At 46.4% G+C, this 23,469-nt stretch overlaps 1 protein-coding gene across 3 annotated transcripts in view; it reads right to left on the reverse strand.

The window, feature by feature from the left end:
- Positions 1 to 12,890: 12,890 nt before the first annotated feature.
- RNF157 (ring finger protein 157) overlaps positions 12,891 to 23,469 on the reverse strand; it is a 494,906-nt gene continuing 484,327 nt past the window's right edge. For 2 of the 3 annotated variants that reach the window (XM_069200214.1, XM_069200215.1), the window contains one exon: positions 12,891 to 18,814. In XM_069200214.1, coding sequence (XP_069056315.1) covers positions 18,690 to 18,814 — 125 coding nt within the window. In that variant the 3' untranslated portion in view covers positions 12,891 to 18,689. The remainder of the gene's footprint in view (positions 18,815 to 23,469) is intronic. The other variant, XM_069200216.1, reaches the window with a different exon arrangement.

The raw sequence follows: 23,469 nt of genomic DNA on the forward strand, positions 1-23,469 counted from the left end.
TTCAGACTACACATTAATCATATGGTGAAAACTAGTTTTTGGACACTAAAAATGCTAAAGAAAGTCTTACCCTTCCTTCAAAGGGAATGGAAAATTACAGTAACCTTGGCTTTGGTGATGTCCAAATTGGACTACTGCAATGCCCTGTTGCTTAATTTAGACAAATCATCTCTAAACAAACTTCAGCTAATCCAAAATACTGCTGCTAGGGCAATCCTGAACCTTCCTCGTTCAGCTTCGGCTAGTGACAGCTTAAAACAACTGCACTGGCTTCCAGTGGCCCAGCACATTATTTTAAAAACCTTATGTTTGACCCACAAAGCAGTTTATGGAAACAGCTCCAAATATTTGGTTTCTAAGCTATTTTGGTATAGACCCAAACATTTTGTTCGCTCAGCAGGAGCTTTCAGAATTCAGGTTCCCGTACCTACAAAGCAAAATGGGGAGATAAAGCCTTTACGGTAGCTGCATCAAAATGCTGGAATCCCCTACATTTGACTATCAGGAAGGAACAACATTTTTTAGTCTTTAGGAAGTTAGTCAAAACATGGCTCTTTCTGCGCTAATGCCTTCCTTTGACTTCTCTCTCACTCGGTGGACGCGTCTCTTACCTTTTTTAGCGCTTCGATGCCTTGGCCGAAATGCGCTTTATAAATACAAAATACAAATACAAATAAATAACGAGGTACATATTCACTGTCTTTGCTGTCACTGGCTGGGGCTTCTTAGCACTATATATAAACAAGTCACTCTTCTGAACTGCACCAACTAGGATTCGATTCTGTCACCATTTGGTCTCACAGACAGAAAATAGATCTGATATTTCATTACATAAAAAAGTGCCTCTCCCACCATTACTTTATTTTGCATTTATTTTTCACTTGAACATGTGTGTATTATGTTATATGCCATAGCATAAAGGTGACCAAAAACAAAATACTTTAGAATATTTTGTTTACTTTAGCCACCTCTCTGACCCGTCACCACAGAGTTCAGGATTCCAATTGCCATGTTTTTTATGGAGTTGAAACACTGGATGTAAATGTAGATAGCCTGTAAAGGCAACAGATAATCAAAATATGCTTTCCAAGTCATCTTCATTTACAAGTACTCATAGGCATTTCCGCCCCCCAGGAACATGGCCACAGCCCGACATGAGGGTGCGACCCAGTTTGAAGAACTCTGGGCTAGAAGGATTAGGGAAATACAGCCATACCTGCACTTTAAACGAGGTAAGGCTATTTTATGGAATAATCTTCATTTCATCCCTAAGGTTCCAACAGACTCATCTTAATGAACCCCTTTGTCTTAAAGACCTACTTCCAGAATCCATTAAATGAGGCAGAGAGAGCACTTCATACTTTGGATGTTAACAGGTGTCTGAAATGTTATACTGAAATAACTAACTAAGAGCCTGATTTAGAGTTTGGCGGATGGGGTTACTCTGTCACAAATGTGACAGATATTCCCGCCTGCCATATTACAATTCCATTATATCCTATGGAAATTGTAATACGGCGGATGGGATATCTGTCACGTTTGTGACGGAGTAACCCATCTGCCAAACTCTGAATCTGGCCTTAAATGTTTTCAGAAGTCTGACCAGCTTCTAGTTGTTTTTGCACCTCCACAAAAAGGACAAGCCTGATCATGAAAGAGCATAGCTAGATAGCTATCAGGGGCTATGGCTTTTTGTCACAAGAAAGTAGGAAGAGGGCTGACGTTCACTCTAATTTTGTAAAAGTGTGGCAACCGCTACTGCCTTACTTGCCAGGGTTTCATTGCTTGATATAAGCAGGGCAAGTAGGGGTACATTCACTAAACACTACTGTCTAGATGCCACCATGAAGCAAGATGCTGCAGTAGGTAGAGTAATCCTTTGGTACTTATTTCTAATAAGTGAGCAGCCTTTATTGCTTTTTCTTCTATAAATGGAAAATTGACACTGCATTTTCTTCATATGTTGTCAAGTTTGTTATTGCTTACTATTGGCTTTCAAGCATGTGAATCTATACTGAGTAAGTGACTTACCTGTATCTTGTGGTTCTCCAGTACTGATATCATTCCATTGCTTCACATGCAACCCTCTCGCCTCCCTTGTAATGGGCTCACCACATTGAATACCACATTCACATATGCTTTACGCGTGTGCTTTGAAACCTAAGGTGTGGTGGCACTGGAGGGGAAAGATGATTCGAGAGCTGTCCTCTGATTGGTTGAAGTTTTATTCTTTCTAAAATTAACAATATAATTTACGTTCTTCTGTAAAATGTTTTGCCTAGTACTGATTATAATTTCCATTTGTCCCCATTTGCGGAAGAAACCTCGTGCCACCTCCGAATATAACTACCACTTGTGATCCGCTAGGCATCGTTAGCTGAGCTTGTCCTCCCTGGCGTTCACGGATTCTGCAGTTAGTTCACCACTAGGAAAATCCCTTGATAGTCCAGCCATTTTCAGAGGCAGGGTGCCTCCTGGCATAGAGCCCAGGAGCCCATTCCGCCCTGCTTGTTACAATACCACATGGAAATGGTGTTGTCTGTAAACCCCTTTACCAGCCTCTCCCTGTTGGACAGAAGGAATGCTTTCAACGGAAGGCGGATGGTAAGCTGTACCAGGAGGTTGATATGTTGCTGGGCCTCAGCTGGAGTCTAGAGACCTTCGATTTCCACTTTGCCTGGGTTGGTGCCTCAATCCAGAAGTAATGCATCTGTCACCACTGTCAGCTCTAGGTAAGGTAGGGAGCGGGTTCTGACGCTGACCCAATATGTGTCCAATAACCACACCACTGCAGATCTTTTGCAGTCTCCTCTGAAATCTGGATGTGATAGGAAAGGTGCCCTTGATGTTGGGCCCACTGAGACCTCAGATCCCACTGCAGAGATAGCATATGCCACCTGGTGTGCTTAATTAGCAGGATGAAGACCATCAGTCTCAGCAGCATGACTTGACCTCACTGAAATATAGGACTGAGGTTGAAAGATCAGTGTCATAGGCTGAATATCCTGGACTCTCCTTTCTGGGCGAAAGGCACTAAACTAAACCGTGTCCACAATGGCTCCTATGATGGTGAGCATCTGATGAGTCAAGTGTGACTCCCATACACTGATAGTGAACTCCAAAGATGACAGGAGGTTCGCCGTGGTCTGGAGGTGGTTGACTGCCTGGAGTGAGCCTGCCTTCAACAGCCAGTCCTCAAGGTAGGGGAAGACTGGGACCGCTGACACCACCGCCATCACTTTTGTGAGCAGCAGAGGGGCACTAGTGAGACCAAAGGCGATCACAGCAGACTGAAAATGCTCCTGTCCCACCACCAACTGGAGGTAGCGCTGGCAGGATGGGTGTATGGAAATAGGCATCCTGCAGGTCCACCACCACCACCCCCCAGTCTCCAGGGTTGAGGGCACAAAGAGACCCAGGGGCCAGGGTGAGCATCACTAATTTGTCCTTTGGAAGGACGGTGTTGAGAGGGTGCAAGTCAAAAGTAGGATGAAGGCCTGAGTCAGTCTTTAGTACCAGGTTTGAATAGTGGAAGCAGCAAACATGACCCACTTCCCAAAGGAGGCACCCTCTCAATAGTCCCCTTGGCTATAAGTGCTTGCACTTCTGCCGTAGAACAGACAGATGGACCGCAATCAGTCATTCTGGGGCTGCTGAAGGTGCGGTAGGGTATACCTCTTCTGGATGATGTGTGACCCACCTATCCAATATCATGGCCTACCAGCCAGCCAGCCAAGAATCATTGGATCCTGCCTCCCACCGTGTGGTTGTGTTCCACTAAAGGCACGCTAAAAAGGTTTGGCTCGTGGGGCCTCAGGGGTGGGGGAAGTAGTCAAAATGGCTGGTTGACCCTGACCATGGGGTTGGTGGGTGCCACAGCCACAAAGTGGCCGGGCACCTTGCTGATGTTGTAGTGGATGCTGCTATGGGGTGCATCTACTGAAGCCACAAAAGGAACAATAGGGTTGATGCTGCTGACGTGGCAGGACAGATAAGCCCTGGGGAAAATTATGTGGTCCTGCTTATTTTTAACTGCTCCAAAGCACAATGTCTTGTCCCCAAAACGGGGAGTCCTATCATAAGGCAATGCCATAAGGGACTACAGGATATCGCCTGGAAAACCTGTCAACCAATAGCTTGCTCAATGGAACTGGTGGTGTTTAGACCACAACGAATTGCAAATTTGGCTGCATCGTGACCCTGCTGTATAGCTTGGCTGAGGACAGGTCAGAGGAACGACGTCTTCTGGAAGACCTGGGTACACTTGAGACACTGAATCCCAAAGAGTGTGGGAATAGTGCCCAGGAGGCAACTGGCATTGACAGACCTGCGGGCCAAACGACTTGAAGAAAACACCCTCTTCCTAAACATTTCTACCCTTTTGGTCTCCCTATAGGAGGGGAGTAGTCACAAAAAGTGTTAAGATTTTCCTGCTAGTCGCTGCCTGCTCCACCAAGCTCTTAGGAAAGGGGTGTTGAGACAAAAATGCAGGGTTTGCCAGAATAGGTCAGTGGCATTGTGCAATATGGCGGTTTACTGGGGGGCCAGAGCAAGGTTTGGCTCAGCCCCTTTAAAGGGTATCAGTGAGGGCCTCCGTAAAAGGTAATAGGGCACCTTAGTGGTTTTCTCTGGCTGGAGAACTTCAGTCAAGGCATTGGTTTTGACCTCGAACGGTGGGGAGCTGGAAGTTGAGAACTTCGAGTGTTCACCGCATGAACATTGTGAAAAAAACATTCTCTTCAGTGATGGGACAGGAGGGTGTTAGGAGGCCAGAGTCAGGAGAGGTGTAGAAGTCACTGGTGTCATGCAGGACATCATATCAGTTGTCTTCATCGTAGAGTTTTCCAATTTCATTACCTGCATCATAATCATTGTCAGAATCAGTGCCAAACCAGGAATACAATCCGAGGGACCTTTCTTGTGGAGGTGGGCCGTCAAGTGGTGCAGGTTGTGTTTCAAAGACAACCGAGCTAAGTTTGGTCAGGGTGACAGTCTCGGAGTCGAACAACACTATGGGCACCTCCTCTTCCGGGGTCAGTGGAGTCGGCATCGACATTCTGGAGACAGACGTGTGTTGTGGAGCTAGAGGGGGAGATGGAATGGGCCCCAGAAGTGGCCTGGTTACAGGTTTGGAAGGTCCAACTGCAGCTGAGGACAAACCTGCTGAGTGAAATCCCGATGGAGGGTTTCGCGGCTCCACAGGTTCTAACGTGCACCAGTGGGAGTCGCAAGGAATCGGAGGAGCTGGTGCATGGCCCTGTGAAGTCTTGGATCTGCCTGGGTGCCACAACTGGCCTTGAAAACTTGGGTTGTGCTGGGAATTCAATTTGCGGGATGTGCTCCGATATCACACTTCAGAAGCAAGATCAAGAGGCATGAGACCCCCTGCGCGCCCTCTTAGGAATTCAAGAATAGCAGGAAAGGATGAAGTCCTGTTTGGATTTTTTGTACTTCTTCAGCGACTTACCCGAAGATTTGGAGCATGGAAACGATCGACCATAGGCTTGACTCTTGGGGCTCCTAGACTGGTCACGATGTGGGTTTTTCCAATCTTTAGCTTTGAAGAGCTTTGCCTCGCGGTCCTCTATTGCCTTTGGTTTCATCGACATGCAGTCACTGCACGCCCTAAAGTAGTGGGTCGACTTGTCACCACAGACAAAGTTTTTAAGGATCTGTCACGGACATTTGCTTGCCACATTCCTTACAGGGTTTGAAACCTGTATTCTTGGGTGGTGACATTTCCCTTGCACATCCAAAGAATTTTGGTTAAGAAAAAAAACAAAAAAAAACTGTTAAGTGGCAGTTCCAAATCCTCGTCTGGTGGCGTGAAAGAAAGCAACTGATTTCAGCGCACAGGAGTGGCGCCCATGTGGGCCCCACATGTCAACAGCCTCAGTATGGAGCCACAAGGTACATTAAGATACATTAATCACATAAAGTGGACTCTTGTTGCATCTTTCTACAGCACATGCCGCTGGAGTAATGGTCAGACACTAAGAGCTGACTTTTACACTTTGTTTGAACCCGGGTGATTTTGGTAGCAGGAAAATCCGGTGAAAACCAGTTAATGGATGGAGCTCCAAACCACGTGTTATGACATGTGGAAGAAAATAACATGTCTCTTGCTAGGTTTGCGATTTCATGGGGAAGATGGATAAGTTACTTACCTGTAAATCCTAGTTCTCTTCCAGGGGTATCCTCATCAAAGTCATAAACATTGAATATTCCCGCCCTTGTGCGGGGACCCCGGAGCATATATAAAATATACACATATTATACATGTGTAACAAACAGTCATGCAGGCTATCATGTTAAAAACAGGCTAAAATGCTTTATTTCTATGAAGTTTTTTTTAATTTTATTTTTTTTATATTAAATACTACAATAGAGCATAAATATGTACCCAAGCTCCTAAAACTAGGCTTAGGGAAGTAAGCAGTAGCAAACTCTAGAGAAAAAATTGAAAAAACTGCATTGAAAAACAATGAAGCATTATTAGCCAATAGGCTGCATGCAGGTTAACACAGGAGAACCATAAAAACTTTGGCACCGTGCCTTTAAGACCCTGAGCACCTCCAGTATCCCACCATGCCTCAGGGGTGAAGGAAAGGTGACAGTTGGTTCACAGTTAGGTCAGGTCTTTTTACGGTGACAATTTGTGTAACTGATTCCAGACACAGTCTGTCCTGCACTTCTAGGAGACGTGCGTCCGGGGAGGAGGGTGGGTTGTTTATGACTTTGATGAGGATACCCCTGGAAGAGAACTAGGATTTACAGGTAAGTAACTTATCCTTCTCTTCCAGGGGATCCTCATCAATAGTCATAAACATTGAATAGATTAGCAAGCCCATCCCTAAACCCAGCGGACTGTCCGATAGAAGTGCAGGAATAGATCTGTCTTACGCAAATAGATTTCTTAGAGAGGCCTGCCCCACTTGGGCATCCACTCTTGCATCTGAGTCTAAACAATAATGTCTTGTAAACGTATGGACAGACTTCCATGTAGCAGCCTTACAAATCTCAGATATCGGAACATTGTTAAGGAGAGCAGCAGTAGCCGCTTTACCCCTTGTGGAATGCGCTCTAGGCCTCGCTAGTAATTGTTTATTAGCGAGCTGGTAAGTATTAACAATACAAGAAACTATCCATCTTGATATTGTTCGCTTAGATGCTGCCTCTCCTGTCCTTAAATGACCATAGTTTACAAACAAGCGGTTAGAGTGTTTAATATAAGTTTTGCCAGGACTATGTTCAGTTCCCATGGAGGAGAAGGCCTCCGAATTGGCGGAAAAACTTTCTTCAAACCCTCTAAGAAATCCTTGACTACAGGTTTTGAAAAGAAGGATTCCTGAGAAGGTGACTTGCGATAGGCTGTAATAGCAGACAAATGTACCTTAATAGATGATACCTGCAGACCGGACTTCGCTAGATGAAGCAAATAGGACAGTATGACATCCTCCTGCGCCCGTATGGGATTATGACCTTTCTGACAGCACCATATGTAGAATCTCTTCCACTTAAAAGCGTAAGAACGTCGCATGGAAGGCCGTTTGGACTCTTTCAAGATGTTCATGCACTCCTGCGAGAGCCCTAGGTGCCCATACTGCAGGAATTCAGGAGCCATGCTGTTAAGCTCAGAGAGGGTAGGTTGGGATGTAGAATCCTGCCCTCCATTCTGCTCAGAAGATCCGGTCTGCACTGCAGCCTCCTGTGAGGTTTTTCCGACAGGTTGAGGAGATCCGTGTACCAGAACTGTCGGGGCCATTGTGGCGCTATAAGAATCATTCTGGTCCTGGATCTGTAAAGTTTGCTGATCACTGCCGGAATGAGGGGAATCGGCGGAAAAGCATAAAGAAATATCCCTGACCAGTCGATCAACAGGGCATTCCCTCGAGATCCCGGACGGTAGAACCTGGATGCGAAGTCTGGGCATTTCTTGTTTACTTCGTCTGCGAAGAGATCCAGTTGAGGCCGACCCCATTGCGCGAAGATGTATTCTGCGACTTCGCCGTGTAGGACCCAATCGTGAACGTCCTCCAGGTGTCTGCTTAGAAAGTCTGCTTCCACGTTCTGCTGACCTGGCAGGTGAACTGCTGTAATTGACATTCCTCTGGCCAGGAGCCAATGCCATATCGCTTGGGACTCTCGCGATAGGGGTAGGGACCTCGTTCCCCCTTGTTTGTTCAAGTAATACATCGTGGTTGTATTGTCCGTCTGTATCAAGAGAGTTTTCCCCTGAATTAGCGGTATGAAAGACTTGAGAGCCAGATGGACCGCTCTGAGTTCTAGCAGATTGATGTGGTACTGCTTTTCCTTGTCTGACCACAGACCCTGCGCTTGAAAAGGACCCAAATGAGCCCCCCATCCCTGAAGAGATGCATCCGTTACTAGGGTGTCGGATGGAAGCACCTGGTGAAACGGAGCACCCACTGACAGGTGAGGTCTGTGCATCCACCATCTCAATGACTGAAGTGCTACCGCCGGTAGCCGCACCGTGTCCTCCCAGCGACCTGTTCTTTGGCTCCAGTTGGTCTCCAATGCCTCTTGGAGGGGTCTCATGTGGAGTCTGGTATTTGGGACAATAAAAATGCACGATGCCATGGAGCCCAGCAGTGATGTCACCTGACGTGCCGTAGGTGCGCTGGCTCTCAACAGGTCCTGGCACTTCCTGTCTATTGAGGATAGTCGTTCCTCCGAAGGATACACTTTTTGGAGTTCTGTGTTTATGATAGCTCCTAGGTAGTGAAGATTCTGCGTTGGAATCAAGGTTGACTTCTGGTAATTGACCTGAAGACCTAGAGCTTCGCAAACTCCTAGTACAATGTCCCGATGGCTTCTCGCCTGCTCCGGAGAAGAAGCCTTTGGTAGCCAGTCGTCTAGGTATGGATATATGTATATCCTTTGTCTTCGGAGATGTGCCGCCACCACTGCCATACATTTTGAGAAAACTCTTGGGGCAGATTTCAGGCCAAAGGCTAGAACTCTGAACTGGTAATGCTGTAACGCTACTCGGAAGCGCAGGAATTTTCGATGTTTGGGAGCTATCGGGATGTGAAAGTACGCATCCTGTAGGTCGATGGAGCACATCCAGTCTCCCTGATGCAGTTGAGGGAAAATCTGGTGAAGCGCTAGCATTCTGAACTTCTGCTTCCTTATGTATTTGTTCAGCAGCCGTAGGTCCAGAATTGGCCTGAAAACGCCCTCTCGACCCTTCTTTGCCACTAGAAAGTAACGGGAGTAGACCCCATGTCCTCTGTGTGCAGGTGGAACCTTTTCTATGGCATTCTTTTTTAGGAGGGCGAGAGCCTCCTTGCGTAGCAAGCTGAGATGAGATGGATTGTCTTTGGTTGGTGGCAAGCGTGGTGGAGGCTGTTTGAAAAGAAGAGAATAGCCATGTTCGACAATATTGAGCACCCATTTGTCTCTTGTGATAGAGTGCCACTCGTGAAGATAAGCCGTAATACTTCCCCCCACCGGAGTGGTGTACAGTGTCGAGGGAAGCGAGATTTCATTGCTTGGTGGGTGCTTTCGGAGTGGACTGTTGAGGTCTACTTGACCCTCGCTCCCTTGTGTTTCTCCTTTGAAAAAGAGGGCGTCCCTGTCGTTGCTGTGACCTTTGCGACCAATGAGGGGTTTGAACCCTCTGCTGGAAGGGGCGCCTGTCATACGGCCTGTACCTCCGCCTGAAATCTTTCTTTCTTTCGAGGCCCACCGCCTTCATGGTATCCACCTCGGTCTTCATGCGGGCCATCTCTTCGTCTGCATGGGCACCGAATAGAGAGTTCCCGGCAAATGGGAGATTCAGGATGCATTGTTGTGCTTCCTGTTTCAAGCCAGTGAGCCTCAGCCAGGAAGATCTCCTCGCACAGATACCATGTGCGTATCCATGAGCAGCCAAATCCGCCCCATCTGCTGCCGCGCTGATAACCTGGTTGGATACCAGGCATCCTTCTTGTAGTATCTCCTGGAAATCTTGTCTGTCTTCTCTGGGCAATTTTTCTGTAAATCTACTGAGGGAGTCCCACAGAGAACGATCATACCTGCCCAGGAGCGCAGACGCACTGGAGACCTTCATTGCTGAAGCCGCTGTCCCGCATATCTTTCTCCCCAGAGAGTCTAGATGCCTGCTCTCTTTATCCGGGGGTACCGTGGATGAAGATGCCACCGAGTGGGTCTTTCGGGCGGCAGCTATGATAACCGAGTCCGGTGGCGGATCCTTTCTAAGGAATAAAGGGTCCTGTTCTGGAGCCTTGTATTTTTTGAGAATTCTAGCCGGGGCAGACTTAAGCGAGGCTGGGGCCAGAAAAGTGTCCATGGTTGGCTGCAACAAGCCAGGCACTAGAGGCAGCAACTTTTTTGACGCTGATCTCTGTTGTAGAGTTTCAAAGATGACCGATGAGGAGGTAGATGGTTCTGGAACCTCTATGTTGAGTTTCTGCGCTCCTCTTAGCAACACCTCGTTGAATGTGGTAATGTCATCCACCGGTGAGACTCTAGCAGGTGGTGAATCTGTTAGGGTGGGTGAGTAACGCCCGACAGATGAACCTGATGAAGACCAAGAGGGTGATCTTCTTCTTGACCGCGACCTGGATCTTCGTTGAGAGCGAGACCTGCTGCGAGACGCTGTAGCCGAGCGTCTAGGCCTCGCGGTCGGTTGGCGAGGAGCTGAACGAGCCCGTTCTGCCCTGGCTGTCGGTGATGGCGTTTTTGGCAGGGAGGCAGTAGGTGAATACATTCGCGAATATTGCGAATCTGGGGAGGCCGCTGGTCTGTTGAGGCTCTCCAGCCATCTCGGAGATAGGTTGATGGGCGAGACATGCCCAGAAGATGCCGCTCTTGACCGAGGAGAGTCGCTCGGTATGGAGACCACTGGAGATGGCGACTTGTCTGGCGTGGGGCGATGTTCTGCTCCCTGTGGGACAGGTAAAACCTGTGTCGACGTTGATGGCTGTTTCGACGTCGAAGGACGCCCAGCCGGTTGCTCATGCCTCGACGTTGAGTGCCTTGACGTTGAACGGCGATCCTTGGACCTCGACCTGCTCGCCGTCGTATGCCTCGACGTGGAGCGATGGGAGGTCGACGGCGGATGTCTCTCGTGCCGTCGTGGCGATTTCGACGACGTGTGTCCTGACGTCGGGGGGCGCACAGCCTTTGGCGGCGACCGGGCACGCCGGCGATGGCTCGACATCGATCGGCGGGCTGCCGTCGACGGAGACCTGCCCCTGCTCTGATGTCCCTCCGACGCCGTTCCCTTCGACGTCGGGCGTGTCGCCGTCGACGCCGATCTATGCCAGTGAGACGGTGGTAGCGACGACGTCGACGGTGAACAGACAGGTACTTTCCTACCTGTCGACGTCGACCGGGCCATTCTCTCCTGAGAATGGCCTTCTGGCTGTCTGGGAAGTGAGGAGGACGATGTTCTTTTCCTCTCCTGAAGCCCATGTAGCCGGATCTTCTCTTTGTCTTTCAGAGTCCTCCTAGACATGTTCTTGCAGTACTTACAAGTGTCAGGGCAGTGACTCTGAGGCAGGCACACTATGCACAGAGAGTGGGGATCTGACTGGGCCTTCTTCTTCCCACAAGCAGGGCATTTGACAAAAAGTGAAGGCATTTTTCTGTCAGAAAAAACCTGCCTAGCTCAGACAAAGGTGTTATTTTGAAAAGTGAAAAAGCGCTTTTTTAAAGAATTTTTCTGAGAAAAACTCAGAAAAACTGAGAGCTCAATGCTCCAGGATCCTCTCAGAAGAAGCCGGAAAAAAGAACTGACCTAACTGTGAACCAACTGTCACCTTTCCTTCACCCCTGAGGCATGGTGGGATACTGGAGGTGCTCAGGGTCTTAAAGGCATGGTGCCAAAGTTTTTATGGTTCTCCTGTGTTAACCTGCATGCAGCCTATTGGCTAAGAATGCTTCATTGTTTTTCAATGCAGTTTTTTCAATTTTTTCTCTAGAGTTTGCTACTGCTTACTTCCCTAAGCCTAGTTTTAGGAGCTTGGGTACATATTTATGCTCTATTGTAGTATTTAATATTAAAAAAAAAAAAAAAAAATTTAAAACTTCATAGAAATAAAGCATTTTAGCCTGTTTTTAACATGATAGCCTGCATGACTGTTTGTTACACATGTATAATATGTGTATATTTTATATATGCTCCGGGGTCCCCGCACAAGGGCGGGAATATTCAATGTTTATGACTATTGATGGGGATCCCCTGGAAGAGAATCACAGATGAGTAATCTGTTGGAAACTTACACTCAAAGACACTTAATCACTGGCACATTGCATTCTGTACTAAATCACCCAGGAGAAAAAAGGGGCATTTTCATATCCAGGCTTTAAACTCATGGATAGATTTAGAGGTTAAGGACTACAAGTAGCAAGAATACACATAGAGTTTCTGTTACTGTAGAAAAGAACGGGACCTTAACATTCTGAAGATATTCCTTTATGAACCTATCCTAGAGGTTACTCTTAAGTATGGACAGATTGTGAAAAACTGCTTCATCTTAATCCATTCAAGGTGATTTGAGCTTCAAAAACACCCTAGAAGGGTTCGCTAATCCAAGCACAGGAACTACAAACCGATCAATAAGCGCTTCACATAATTATCTGCATGTGTTTATAACTGACTCAGTGTCATCAGTTCTAGGGTCTATCAATGATCCAGAGACATTGTAGTAGTGGGACTAGAGGCCATGGCGTGCTGGTTCGAAATTAGTAGATACCACTTTAAGGTTAAAGTTTCGGTGTTCCTTCTCTTCTCTCTCCGGTAGTGAATACATATACCAGACTTACCTGCAATACCTATAAAGATATTGGGACGAGCCTGCTGCAATACAACCTCCAAAGCATGAAAATAACCCACAATGAACATTGAGGACGACAGCAGACCCATTCATTCTAATAGGTTTATTCACAATAAGTCCCATGCAGTAATTTACCAGTTTGAAAATAAATAGTGTATTCCAGGGAGTGCCATCCAGGGCTGATGGAAGGAATGGTGTTCTTCATATCTACATAAATACAGGTCTATAAATAGGATATAAATACCGCTAACCGCAGCCCTGTACAGTACCTCGAACCTTGGAAACTGGAAGTCCCTCTGCTGCACTGCCCTACAGCTAGGTGAGGAAGAAGAGGGGAGGGGAGGAAGAAGAGTGGAGGGGAGGAGAAGCGGATGGGAATGTGAACAGACGCAGACCTGCCATCTTCAAAAATACTTTTTACTGTGTGACTGGTTGGGGAGGACGAGGGGCTTTGTGCCGAGCACTGACTGTGACAACGTCCAAACTTCTCCAGTTAACAATATCAAACAAGGTAGATTCCAAGATAATGTTAAGTTAGATGAATGGCATCAGTTCAACTTGAGAGCCGCCTTTCTTAACAGCTTTGTTTCAAATACCTTCCAACTAAAATATAAAGTGGATGCAACCACCGTCTTTAGTGTGTAAACACACAGCTCCTTACAGGCCTCCATAAAAGAATTTCACTACGAGGCACTATGACAAACAGTGAGTGTGAGAATGCACATACTCCCTGAGAAAGCACATTTTCTGAATCAACAGTTCCAAGGAAAAGCCGAGAATGAAGGCAGTGCTGCATGTGCTGAGGGCAGTGTAGCATATCTGATAAAATTACTTTCAAAATGGTATAGCCTTTAGATTTTTTTTAGTGTTCAGTGCTATTGCTTGGCACGACTTAAGTACGTTCCTCAAGAAAATGCACACTTCCATAACTTCAGCTCTTGCAGGTATAAAATGTAGAATTGGTTATGCATAGCTCTCATAGACAGCCATTAGCGTGAACAACAGGATTCTTAACCAAGCGAGTCACTGCGATGATGTAGTAGCAGTAGGCAATACAACTTGTTAACCAGAGTTGCAAACTCCAGGCTGCTCAGGCTATGTTCCCTGAAAGCCTGCCATAGCCGTGTTGAAAGGCAGGAATTACGCCTTCAAGCAGAGAGAAGTGAAGGCATAGAGTGATGGGTGGCACGAGGCCATGTATATATTTTTTTCAATAGGACAGGGTGAACAGGGCACTTTATTATAGATCCCCCTCACTCCTCTGCATAGCAGTTGAAAGCAGAAGCAGATGATTTAGGGGGACATACACAACATCAAATTATAGATGGGTCAAAAGTGAGCTCTGGGGATGTTTTTCACCTCGGGGTTATGAGTTACAGTACAGATAAGTCAAGCTTTCCTCTCGTTGTATGTTACTCATCTAACATTTTGTATGTAAAATTAGCAAGAGGCCGTGTGGAAGAATGAAGAGCCTTGTATAGTGCACACAGAATCACACCAAAGGGTGCTCTCACTTTTAGGAGAGTGTATGGGTAATAACAACTAATGATACTCTAATGATGTTTTCAAAAGAAATTGCGATTTACAGGATATTAAAAGGCTGGCCATAGACAGCCCAGCCTCGGGAAACAGAATTCACATGAGTCCACAGTACAGAAGGGATACTACTTTATGCAGTCGACTTCGTCATATTTCCGTTAGGGTAAGGAGATTCAGCTCTACCTAGTGATAACTGGTCCAGTGCTCCGACAAAAAGAATTACTCAAGTGTGGGCACACCAGGGCCTATTTGGCCAGCTGGAAAACCCTACAGGATAAATTGCAGGGGGATAAGCCACTGAAGAGGTTTAGCTCCTGTTCACGGGTGATGGTAAGCATACCACAGTGGGGGAGGGACACTTGGGTGGTGCGTCAGGGTACATATTGTGGGCTGACAGGATGTGGCTGTATATTTTCTGAAACTGTGAGACATCTACAGGATCTCCGGGTGGAGCTCCAGGGATGAAAGCATGCTGGTTGTTACACCCACGAGGCGGACAAAGATAAAAGGAAAAGCACAATTTTGTGTACGCTAAGCAGGTCTTCTATGTGGTATTGCTTACCATACACAGAGGGAGGGAAGCAGACATCCGTTTTGGGAAACTAGATGTATTTGACAGGGGGAGGCTCCTAGGTCACCTACCCTTCAGATGTGCTGCTGAAAAGGGCTATGTCCCTGCACTAATAACACCTGCCACCAATCGTCAGACTTCTTAAAGTCTGGTAGGAATTGACAGTAGCCACCAGTACTATGAATTGGATTATACTTTGGGTGAGTCCATTGTATTTACTCTGCTGGTGAACTTAAGTTACACAGTGTGCCTCGAGTGAACCCATAAACTGTGTTTTTGGTGGGCAAGGTGTTTAACAAGACAGGTCAGAAAAACCTTAACAAGACAGGTCAGAAAAACCTTAACAAGCAGTGATGCACAGCTTTCCTTGAGAAGGAAGTGCTTCTGGGCCTTTGTCAGATAACTGGTCCCCAAACATTTTTACAAGGAGTGTGAATGAAAGTTCCAACAGATGAACGATGTGATGCTTTTGGTTTCACAATCTCATCACTGAAGCTCGCATCCTCAGGGTACGTAGAGGTTTGTGTGTTGATTCTGCAAACAGAAAGTAACACAACACAAATAGAATAGAAGCTGGAGCACAGCACATGGTTAGCCCACTTCAAGGTAGAAGAAAGTAAAGCAAGAAAAACTAGCAAGTATGAGAAAGAAGAGGTTTGACCCAAGTGGGGTGTTTGGTTGTGATTAAAACAGGTTTCGATGCACACTGATGGGTGGAAAAAAGATTAATTGGCAAGGTGTGCAACTGAATGGTGAAAGGTGGACTGCACACCTATGGCATAAACTCATGTGAGTGGTTCTGAGAGTATAACTTGTTAAACAGCTGCAAAAGTAGTTCATGGTAACACACCCAGTTACGTTTCAGAACCTACAGTCTGAGAATGAGGCAATCATAGTATAAACATGTGTATAATTTAAGTGATTGCATTAGGAGTTAGGTAATTTTTAGTGAGAAGACATGTTCAGGAACACCAGGGGTGTGTGATCAGTGTCTTGTGTGGTTATCTGCTTTATGTTAAGGGCACAGTTAGGAAAGTCTAGTTTGAAATTTAAAAAAAAAAAACATTGCAAAGAAACTAGTCTAGCTACTCAATACTGTCAATGGGTATCTGGTATGTAAAAAGAACTGTATACATATTTGCAAGTCTTATGAGAACATGGCACCCCGAGGGATGCAGGGTTTGAAGCGTCCAGGGCACAGCACGACACTCGTTGCCTGGCTGGTTAAACGTACTCTCTTCCTCAGCTGTTCAGGATGAAAACCTACTCCGTAGGTTCTGCCAGGTGCACTGCAGGCACCTCAAGACTACATTTCTCTCTGCCTGAATATCGAGTTGGCCTGTTACTGGGCGTTCAAATTCAGGGATACATCTGCAGAGGTTTAGCATATTATAACATCAGTATACTACCTGAAGATTCTGATTCTCGAAGAATAAACACTTCAAAGAAAAGGCAAAATGCACCAGATATTCGTTGGAAGGCATTCAGAAGCCATGCTTACGAAGGAGTGCTGCTACATACAGTAATTACTTATTCTTACTATAGTGTCTGCTATCACAGATTGTTACCGTTTCGTGAATAACAGGCATTTGTATTCCCTAAATTAAAGGGGTTACTGGAATAACTAGTAGATGCCTACCCTGGAAGTACCAGATCACAGGCCTCAGAACTGGACTGAACTAACATTGGGGCTTAGAGGGGCTGACTGGCTGAAATTCAGCCCCTCATTGGAAGCAAACGGCACTGGAGTGCAATATGCCTTGTAAAAGGTGCAGGCTAAGTTGTACCATGGGATCTCTTTCTTTAAGAGCAGAGAGGTTCGTAGGAGAATGTTCCTACTAAAAAACACCAGTTGTGACCATCCTTGGGAACCTCTGCTTTGGGAGTGGGAGAAATAGCAGAGGGATGTGCCTCCTAAAGGGTGCCAGCTAACATCCACCCTGGGATCCCTCACTCTAGAAGCGGGGGAGAACTTAAAAGAATGTGCCTTCTCGTGACTGCTGGGTGAGATGCACCCTGGGATACTACACTCTAGAAGCAGAAATGATCATATCAGAATGATTGCAGTGGCTTGTTCTACTCGTTGTAAGTGAACTCCATGACAGGGTTCCCATATCTGGAAGTTGAAGGTACTAAAGTACAGTGATGCTTTTCAGGTATGGGAATGAGAAGACGTACAGATAAAACGTGAGCTCTGCCTCCCCAAATGCTTTGAAATGTCAGCTGCAAGATGAACTTTGGAAACAGAAACCTTTGGTATGGAGTAGAAGACATCCCCACCACTCGGTAGAAGGGTGAGAAATTGCAATCTCTTTTATACAACATCTACATACAGCCGACAATGATTTGCTGTAATTTACAGTGTGTTTCAATGGAAGACTATGCCCCTCCATCACAGTCCCTGCTGATCGGGCCCCATGCCTTAATAGTTCAGGGAAGAAAACTAACATCTCAACTGCTGCAGTTGGTACCATGCACCCGAATTAGACGTTTACTTACTACCTATTCAGTTTGCACAACACAAGGAGAGTTACATAAATATGCAATCATGTGCATCCACCATGACACACTTTCAACCGAGGAGCCTTAGTTCCTTAGTCTCTTCAGCTCTGCTTAAGTTGTAATATTGCTTGTCTGTCCTACCTGAAGTAAGATAAATTGGTGTAAGATAACAAATTTTACCTGAACCAGTCGTTTCTCCCCTAGAGAATAGCGGATACTCTTTGCCCTAAAATCACAGAATTTGCCGGTGGTACGTGTAAGCGTACAGTGAGGGATAAGGCATGCAGAGAAGCATGTCCATAGTTGAAACTGTATTTAGGTCAGAGTGCTTGCATAGTTGATGTCTAGAATAACTGTGTTGCTGATAAAAAAAGGCTTTGATACCAAACTATCAGGGCAGGCCCAGCTAGTTTATCAACCGACTCAAACTTAATCGTTACTTTCTTTTCCATTGTGTTGAACTGGGCGCTTTTGAGTTTACAAGTGACGTCCTGGTGCTGTTGTTGGTGCCACACTAAAGAAGCCACCTGTCCCATTCCTCCTGTTCACCACCAAAGACACCTTCAGCTCAGTGTGCTACGCCACCAGTAGATGGCTCTATTTGACTTATACATAACGTAAAAGACAAAGCAGCTAATACAGGAACTCCAGATCTGAAACCACGAGCTCATATTTCTTTGTTTAGCTAGACATTTTTAGAGGAATCTTAGCAACCCCTTCTGCCAGTGCCAACGAGGAGCGCAGGGTGCGCAAAGAGATGATCTTCATATACAGCGGGGTTGGGATGTAGCGCCTCACACTGCAGCTACAATTATTGCAATAGGGGCGTTCCCCACACAGGTAACAGTGCACTGATCAGAGTTGTGCAAGGTTTAAGGGCTGTGGGGTCATACCACGTCATCAATAATACTCAAATGTCACTCATCACTGTGCTCAAGCCAACAAGGTCTTAAATCTGACACAAGTAGCACGGTCAGTGCAAGTAAAAATGTCCTTTTTCTCTGTGCTCCATCTCCGTCCAAGCCACATCAGTGGCTAACCCACAATCCCAGCGCCGGTCTTCTGGAATGAAAAAAGTGATAGCAGCATGTGCAAGGGGCTTGGACCCCTGAAGGGAGCAAGGTTAAAATACTCTTAGCTGCCATATGGCTAATTTTGCATCTTTCTTGGATGAGACATGGAGTGGAGCGGTGCAAAATGAAAATGGCCACCAGAAGAGACGGTGCATGGCGCCGGGAAGCCCCTGTGACGACTGGCGACGGGTCGGGTCTTCAGACATCCACGGGCTTAGGCATGCAGTCCTCGTCCTCCAGGGCAATGCAGGTCATGGACAGGCTAAAACGTCGCTGGGTATTCGTCCTGCAGCTGGACACACTGTAATCCCCCGGCTGGACCACTGTGGAAAAAAGAAATCGACAGGATTTTCGTTAACGCGTACCTCATTCCCCAAGACTGACACCGTCGGGTCCTCTGCACCGGTGTACCCCCCTGTGGCCCATCACCGCTGCGCTCGTACATACTGTTCACAAAGTGCCAGGCTGCGCTCGCCGGCATGGCGACACAATGAAAACACGATGACGCAACTGGAAATACAACATCCCACTGTCCGGAGCAGCGCCCCCAGCCCGCCCACACGCTGTACAAAGCAAGTGCACCGCAACAGCTTGAGGCATTTTTGTCCATTACCTTTTAACACACGTTGCCGGACACAGGTTATATGAACGCTGTCTCTCTTACTAGTTGCCATTGTCTATCGAGAAGATTAGCAATATCAGTCGAATTGTTTTCCATATGAGATTGACAGTCTCACGATGCTAGCTAGGCTAGAGAGACCCTCGTTTGGAGAAAAACTATGGCGGACAAAAGCAAATCTCTGAAATGGATTTTTGCAATCCATTAAGTCCACAAATCATACTGACAGACTAGCCACAGGAAACTATATTTGGGGACTTGGACAATTGGAGAAATAGAGTCATTAAGGCATTAATTGTCTTTTGTCAAAACACAATTTTTCTCAGACAGTAACTTTAAGCGTTTTTCTAAATCCGGATCTCGAACATTTTCTGTAGTTAGAACTACTTCCGATCAGTGTAAATTAGTGTGAGCAACTGGAGGCTAGGCAATTTGCAAAGTGTTAACAGACACCGCCACACCCAGCTTAATTTACTTTAAGCCAAATGTCCATAGAGCAAGATACTATGGTTTGAACAAAATACTTTGACAGGACTGCCATGTGTGTCAGGGACAGCATAGTCTTTGGGTATGTATGAACATGTGTCCTATGAATAGAATATATGTGCAAAGGTGCAGAGTGTTGTACGTACTTGTAGCACAGAACATATCTTTCGCTATGTTGCACCTTTACATGCATAACACAAATATACAACAATTTTATTTATTTTTGGGGGGGTGGGGGGAGAAATTTAAAGTGCAAAAAAATGTTCTGCAAAAATGTTCAGAACATGGAACACTTTTCTGCACTTTAAATTTCTCCCCCTTAAAATAAGGGCCGTATTTTTTACTTATAAATATGGCACTGAGTCGGGAAAATTAAACTGAAGAGTTAAATTTTTTATATGGATTCCATAAAACTCATCTCAATTTTCTTTAATTTCCAGGTATCACATTTACAAACACCAGGCATCTTGCTCCCAGTGCACCACAGACATGGTGCCACATTTATAACAGAAAAATACATTTGTTTAACTAGGAAGAATTTTAAGTGAAGAAACATGGTTCATAAAACACATAATTGGCTTAATTAAAAGTGGAGAAAGGCATTAAGACAATGTTTCATGATGGACTCTCCATCTGACCCCTGCCCTCACCCCATCCTCAACAAAGCAAGCTCCGCCATCGCACCCCAACTACAGAAGATCATCAACAGCTCCTTCGAGTCCGTCACCTTCCTGGAGAGCTGGAAACACGGCAAGATCAACGCCCTCCTCAAAAAACCCAAGGCGGACCCAAGGACCTCAAGAACGTCCCGCCGATCTCCCTGCTCACCTTCCTGGCAAAAGTCATTGAGAAGGCTGTCAACAGACAACTAACCCGCTTCCTCGGGGAGAACTGCACCCTAGACCCTTCCCGATCCGGATTCTGCAGCAACCACAGCACCAAAACCGCCCTCATTGCTGCCACTGACATCAGAACCATACCGGACAGCGGCGAAACTGCAGCCCTCATCCTCTTGGACCTCTCGGCTACCTTCGACACAGTCTGCCACCACACCCTACGCTCACGCCTCAGGAATGCTGGAATCCGCGACAGAGCCAGACCAGAGAGTCCGCATCCCCCCCATTACGCTCGGAGGCCACCGAAATCATCTGCGGCATACCCCAGGGTTCGTTCCTCAGCCTGACGGTCTTCAACATCTACATGGCCCTCTCACCAACATCGCCCGATCCCACAACCTCAACATCATCTCATAAGCCGACGACACCCAGCTGATCCTCCCCTCACCAAGGACTCCATCAAGACCAACCTCCACGAAGGAATGAAGGCCATCGCCGAATGGATGAAGAACAGCTGCCTCAAACTCAATTCCGAAAAGACAGAAGTCCTCATCTTCGGCTCCACCCCCTCTGCATGGGATGATTCATGGGGGCTTGCCACTCTCGGAACCGCTCCAACTCCCACCGACCACGCACGCAACCTAGGATTCATCTTGGACCCCTCACTATTCATGACCTAGCAAGTCAACGCCATCTCCTCCTCCTGCTGCTGCCTCAACACCCTTCGCATGCTCCGAAAGATCTATAAATGGATACCCACCGAAACCTGAAGAACAGTCACCCAAGCCCTCCTAAGCAGAAACTGTACTACGGCAATGCCCTCTACACAGGAACCATAGGCAAACTCTAGAAGAGGCTCCAACGCATCCAGAACGCCTTCGCACACCTCATCCTGGACATCCCCCACCACTGCCACATCACAGACCTCCTGAAAAACCTGCACTGGCTCCCAGTCAACAAGAGAATCACCTTCAAACTCCTCACCCACGCTCACAAAGCACTGCACAGCACTGGACCAGAATACCTCAACAGACGACTCTCCTACACCCCGCCCCGGCATCTCCACTCAGTCGACCTCGCCCTTGCAACCATCCCACACGTCTGCAGAACTACAACCAGCGGTAGATCATTCTTGCACCTCGCCACCAAAAATGTGGAACACTCTTCCCACCCACCTGCGGCAGACCAAAGACCTCCTTACCTTCAGGAAACTTCTCAAGACCTGGCTGTTCGAGCAGTAGCAGCACCTTTCCCCTCTCCCCCTCAGCACCTTGAGACCCTCACGGGTGAGTAGTGCGCTTTACAAATTCCTGATTGATTGATTTCATAGAAAACGTTTTCTTCACTTTAAATTTCTCCCATTTAAAAAAAAATACAAATAAAAAACTATTTTTTAGTTATAACTATGGCACAGTGTCCATTGGGAGCAAGAGGCCTGCTGCTTGAAAATGTGATACTTTGAAATGTGAGAAAAATAAAGTGATGAGTTCATCATTAAGTTCACTTTTCATTTTAATTTTCTCCCACTGAAAAGGATTTAGAGACATATTCTCATACTGCAATACTGAGTCAACAAGGACTTTTATTTAGGAGTTAAATACTCCAGTTCTTTACCTTTATGCCCCACAGCCTGGCCCATAAATATGACTGAGCACTGCTCATTATTAGGCTCTCCTATTTGCAGCCTGATGATAGTAATGTAAAGTAAACAAAGCCTCCCTTAACTTTAAACGAAAAATGAGACCCTCATTGTCTGTTTGTGAGTGTGAGTATGCCCAGGGGGGTGCTTTGAGTGTGTGTGAGTGCGTGTTTGTGTGAATGCAGAGGGGGGAGGGAATGTCTATTTGAGTGCATGTGTGCGAGTGTATGTGTCTGAGTGCGTGTGTTAGTGAGTGAATATGTGTATCTGAGTGCTTGTTTCTGTGCGAGTGTGTGGGGTGTATGTAAGAGAACGTGTAAGTGAGTGGGGGTGCATGAATGTAGGTGTGTGATTGTCTGCCAGAGACAGGAATGGGGATTCCTGTCGCTGAGTGCATGACCGTCAGCATTTTCATGGCGGTGTGACTGCCACGAAAATGCTCACCGCCACAAAAATGCTGGCAGTCTGCCAAGTCGTAATACCGATGGCAATATTTTGGCTACCACTGGGCCAGAGGTGCTCACCTCTGGCCCGACGGTCCGACCGCCCTGGCAGTACGGGCAGCGTTTCGGTGGTTTGGCTTTAGCCAAACCGCCGAAGTCGTAATATGGCAGTCTTTACCGCCAGCGGTAAGACCCCCACTGCGAGTCTGGCAGTGCAAGGACTGCCAGACTCACAATGAGCACCTAAGTGTCATAACATGAGAAATGACAACTCAGGTTCCGGTTTGCAATGGAAACCCGAAAATTGTGTACTTTGGCAACCCATGCAGCCAATGGCACTACAGGGCCATACTAATGGCAAACCTTGTGCTATTCAAATGGCATACGTATAGTGCCTAATATGTTAGCATATGTGATATCTGTTTGACTAGCATACTAACAGTCTCAGCAACGCATTACATTTAAGAATTCTCGACTCCATACAAAAAAGAACAGTCTCAAGAGAGTGACATTTTCAAAATCTTTTGTTTCAATGGATTCTTGTGCTTGTTATCACAAAACAGAATTGCCTTTGCTGGGAAAATTGTTTAGCGTCAATTCTTTCCACTGAATAGCAAATCACACATATCTGAATGAGGAAAACATGAAATATTTAATGTGTAGGCAATTTTTTACTAATAAGATCTAATGCCTAATGAACAAGTTACATACCTTCAGTAATGCTTTCTCTGGTAGAGACTCCATCGGACAGCAGTTTCCTTACCTTAGAATATTCTCCAAACAGTCTGGGTCCACAAATTCATGAGCAGTACCTCAGTGTGCCAGTATGTGGTATCAGTCGACTCCATGTTGAGATTGTCCACGTCAGAAGCGATGTGCGCGGTGTCAATATAGGTGCTACCCCAGTGCTCTGGCATCAGTTAATTTTGTTTCCATTCCCACACCAAAAATGAGA

This window comes from Pleurodeles waltl, chromosome 7 (assembly GCF_031143425.1).
Source record: "Pleurodeles waltl isolate 20211129_DDA chromosome 7, aPleWal1.hap1.20221129, whole genome shotgun sequence".
Taxonomy (NCBI): domain Eukaryota; kingdom Metazoa; phylum Chordata; class Amphibia; order Caudata; family Salamandridae; genus Pleurodeles; species Pleurodeles waltl.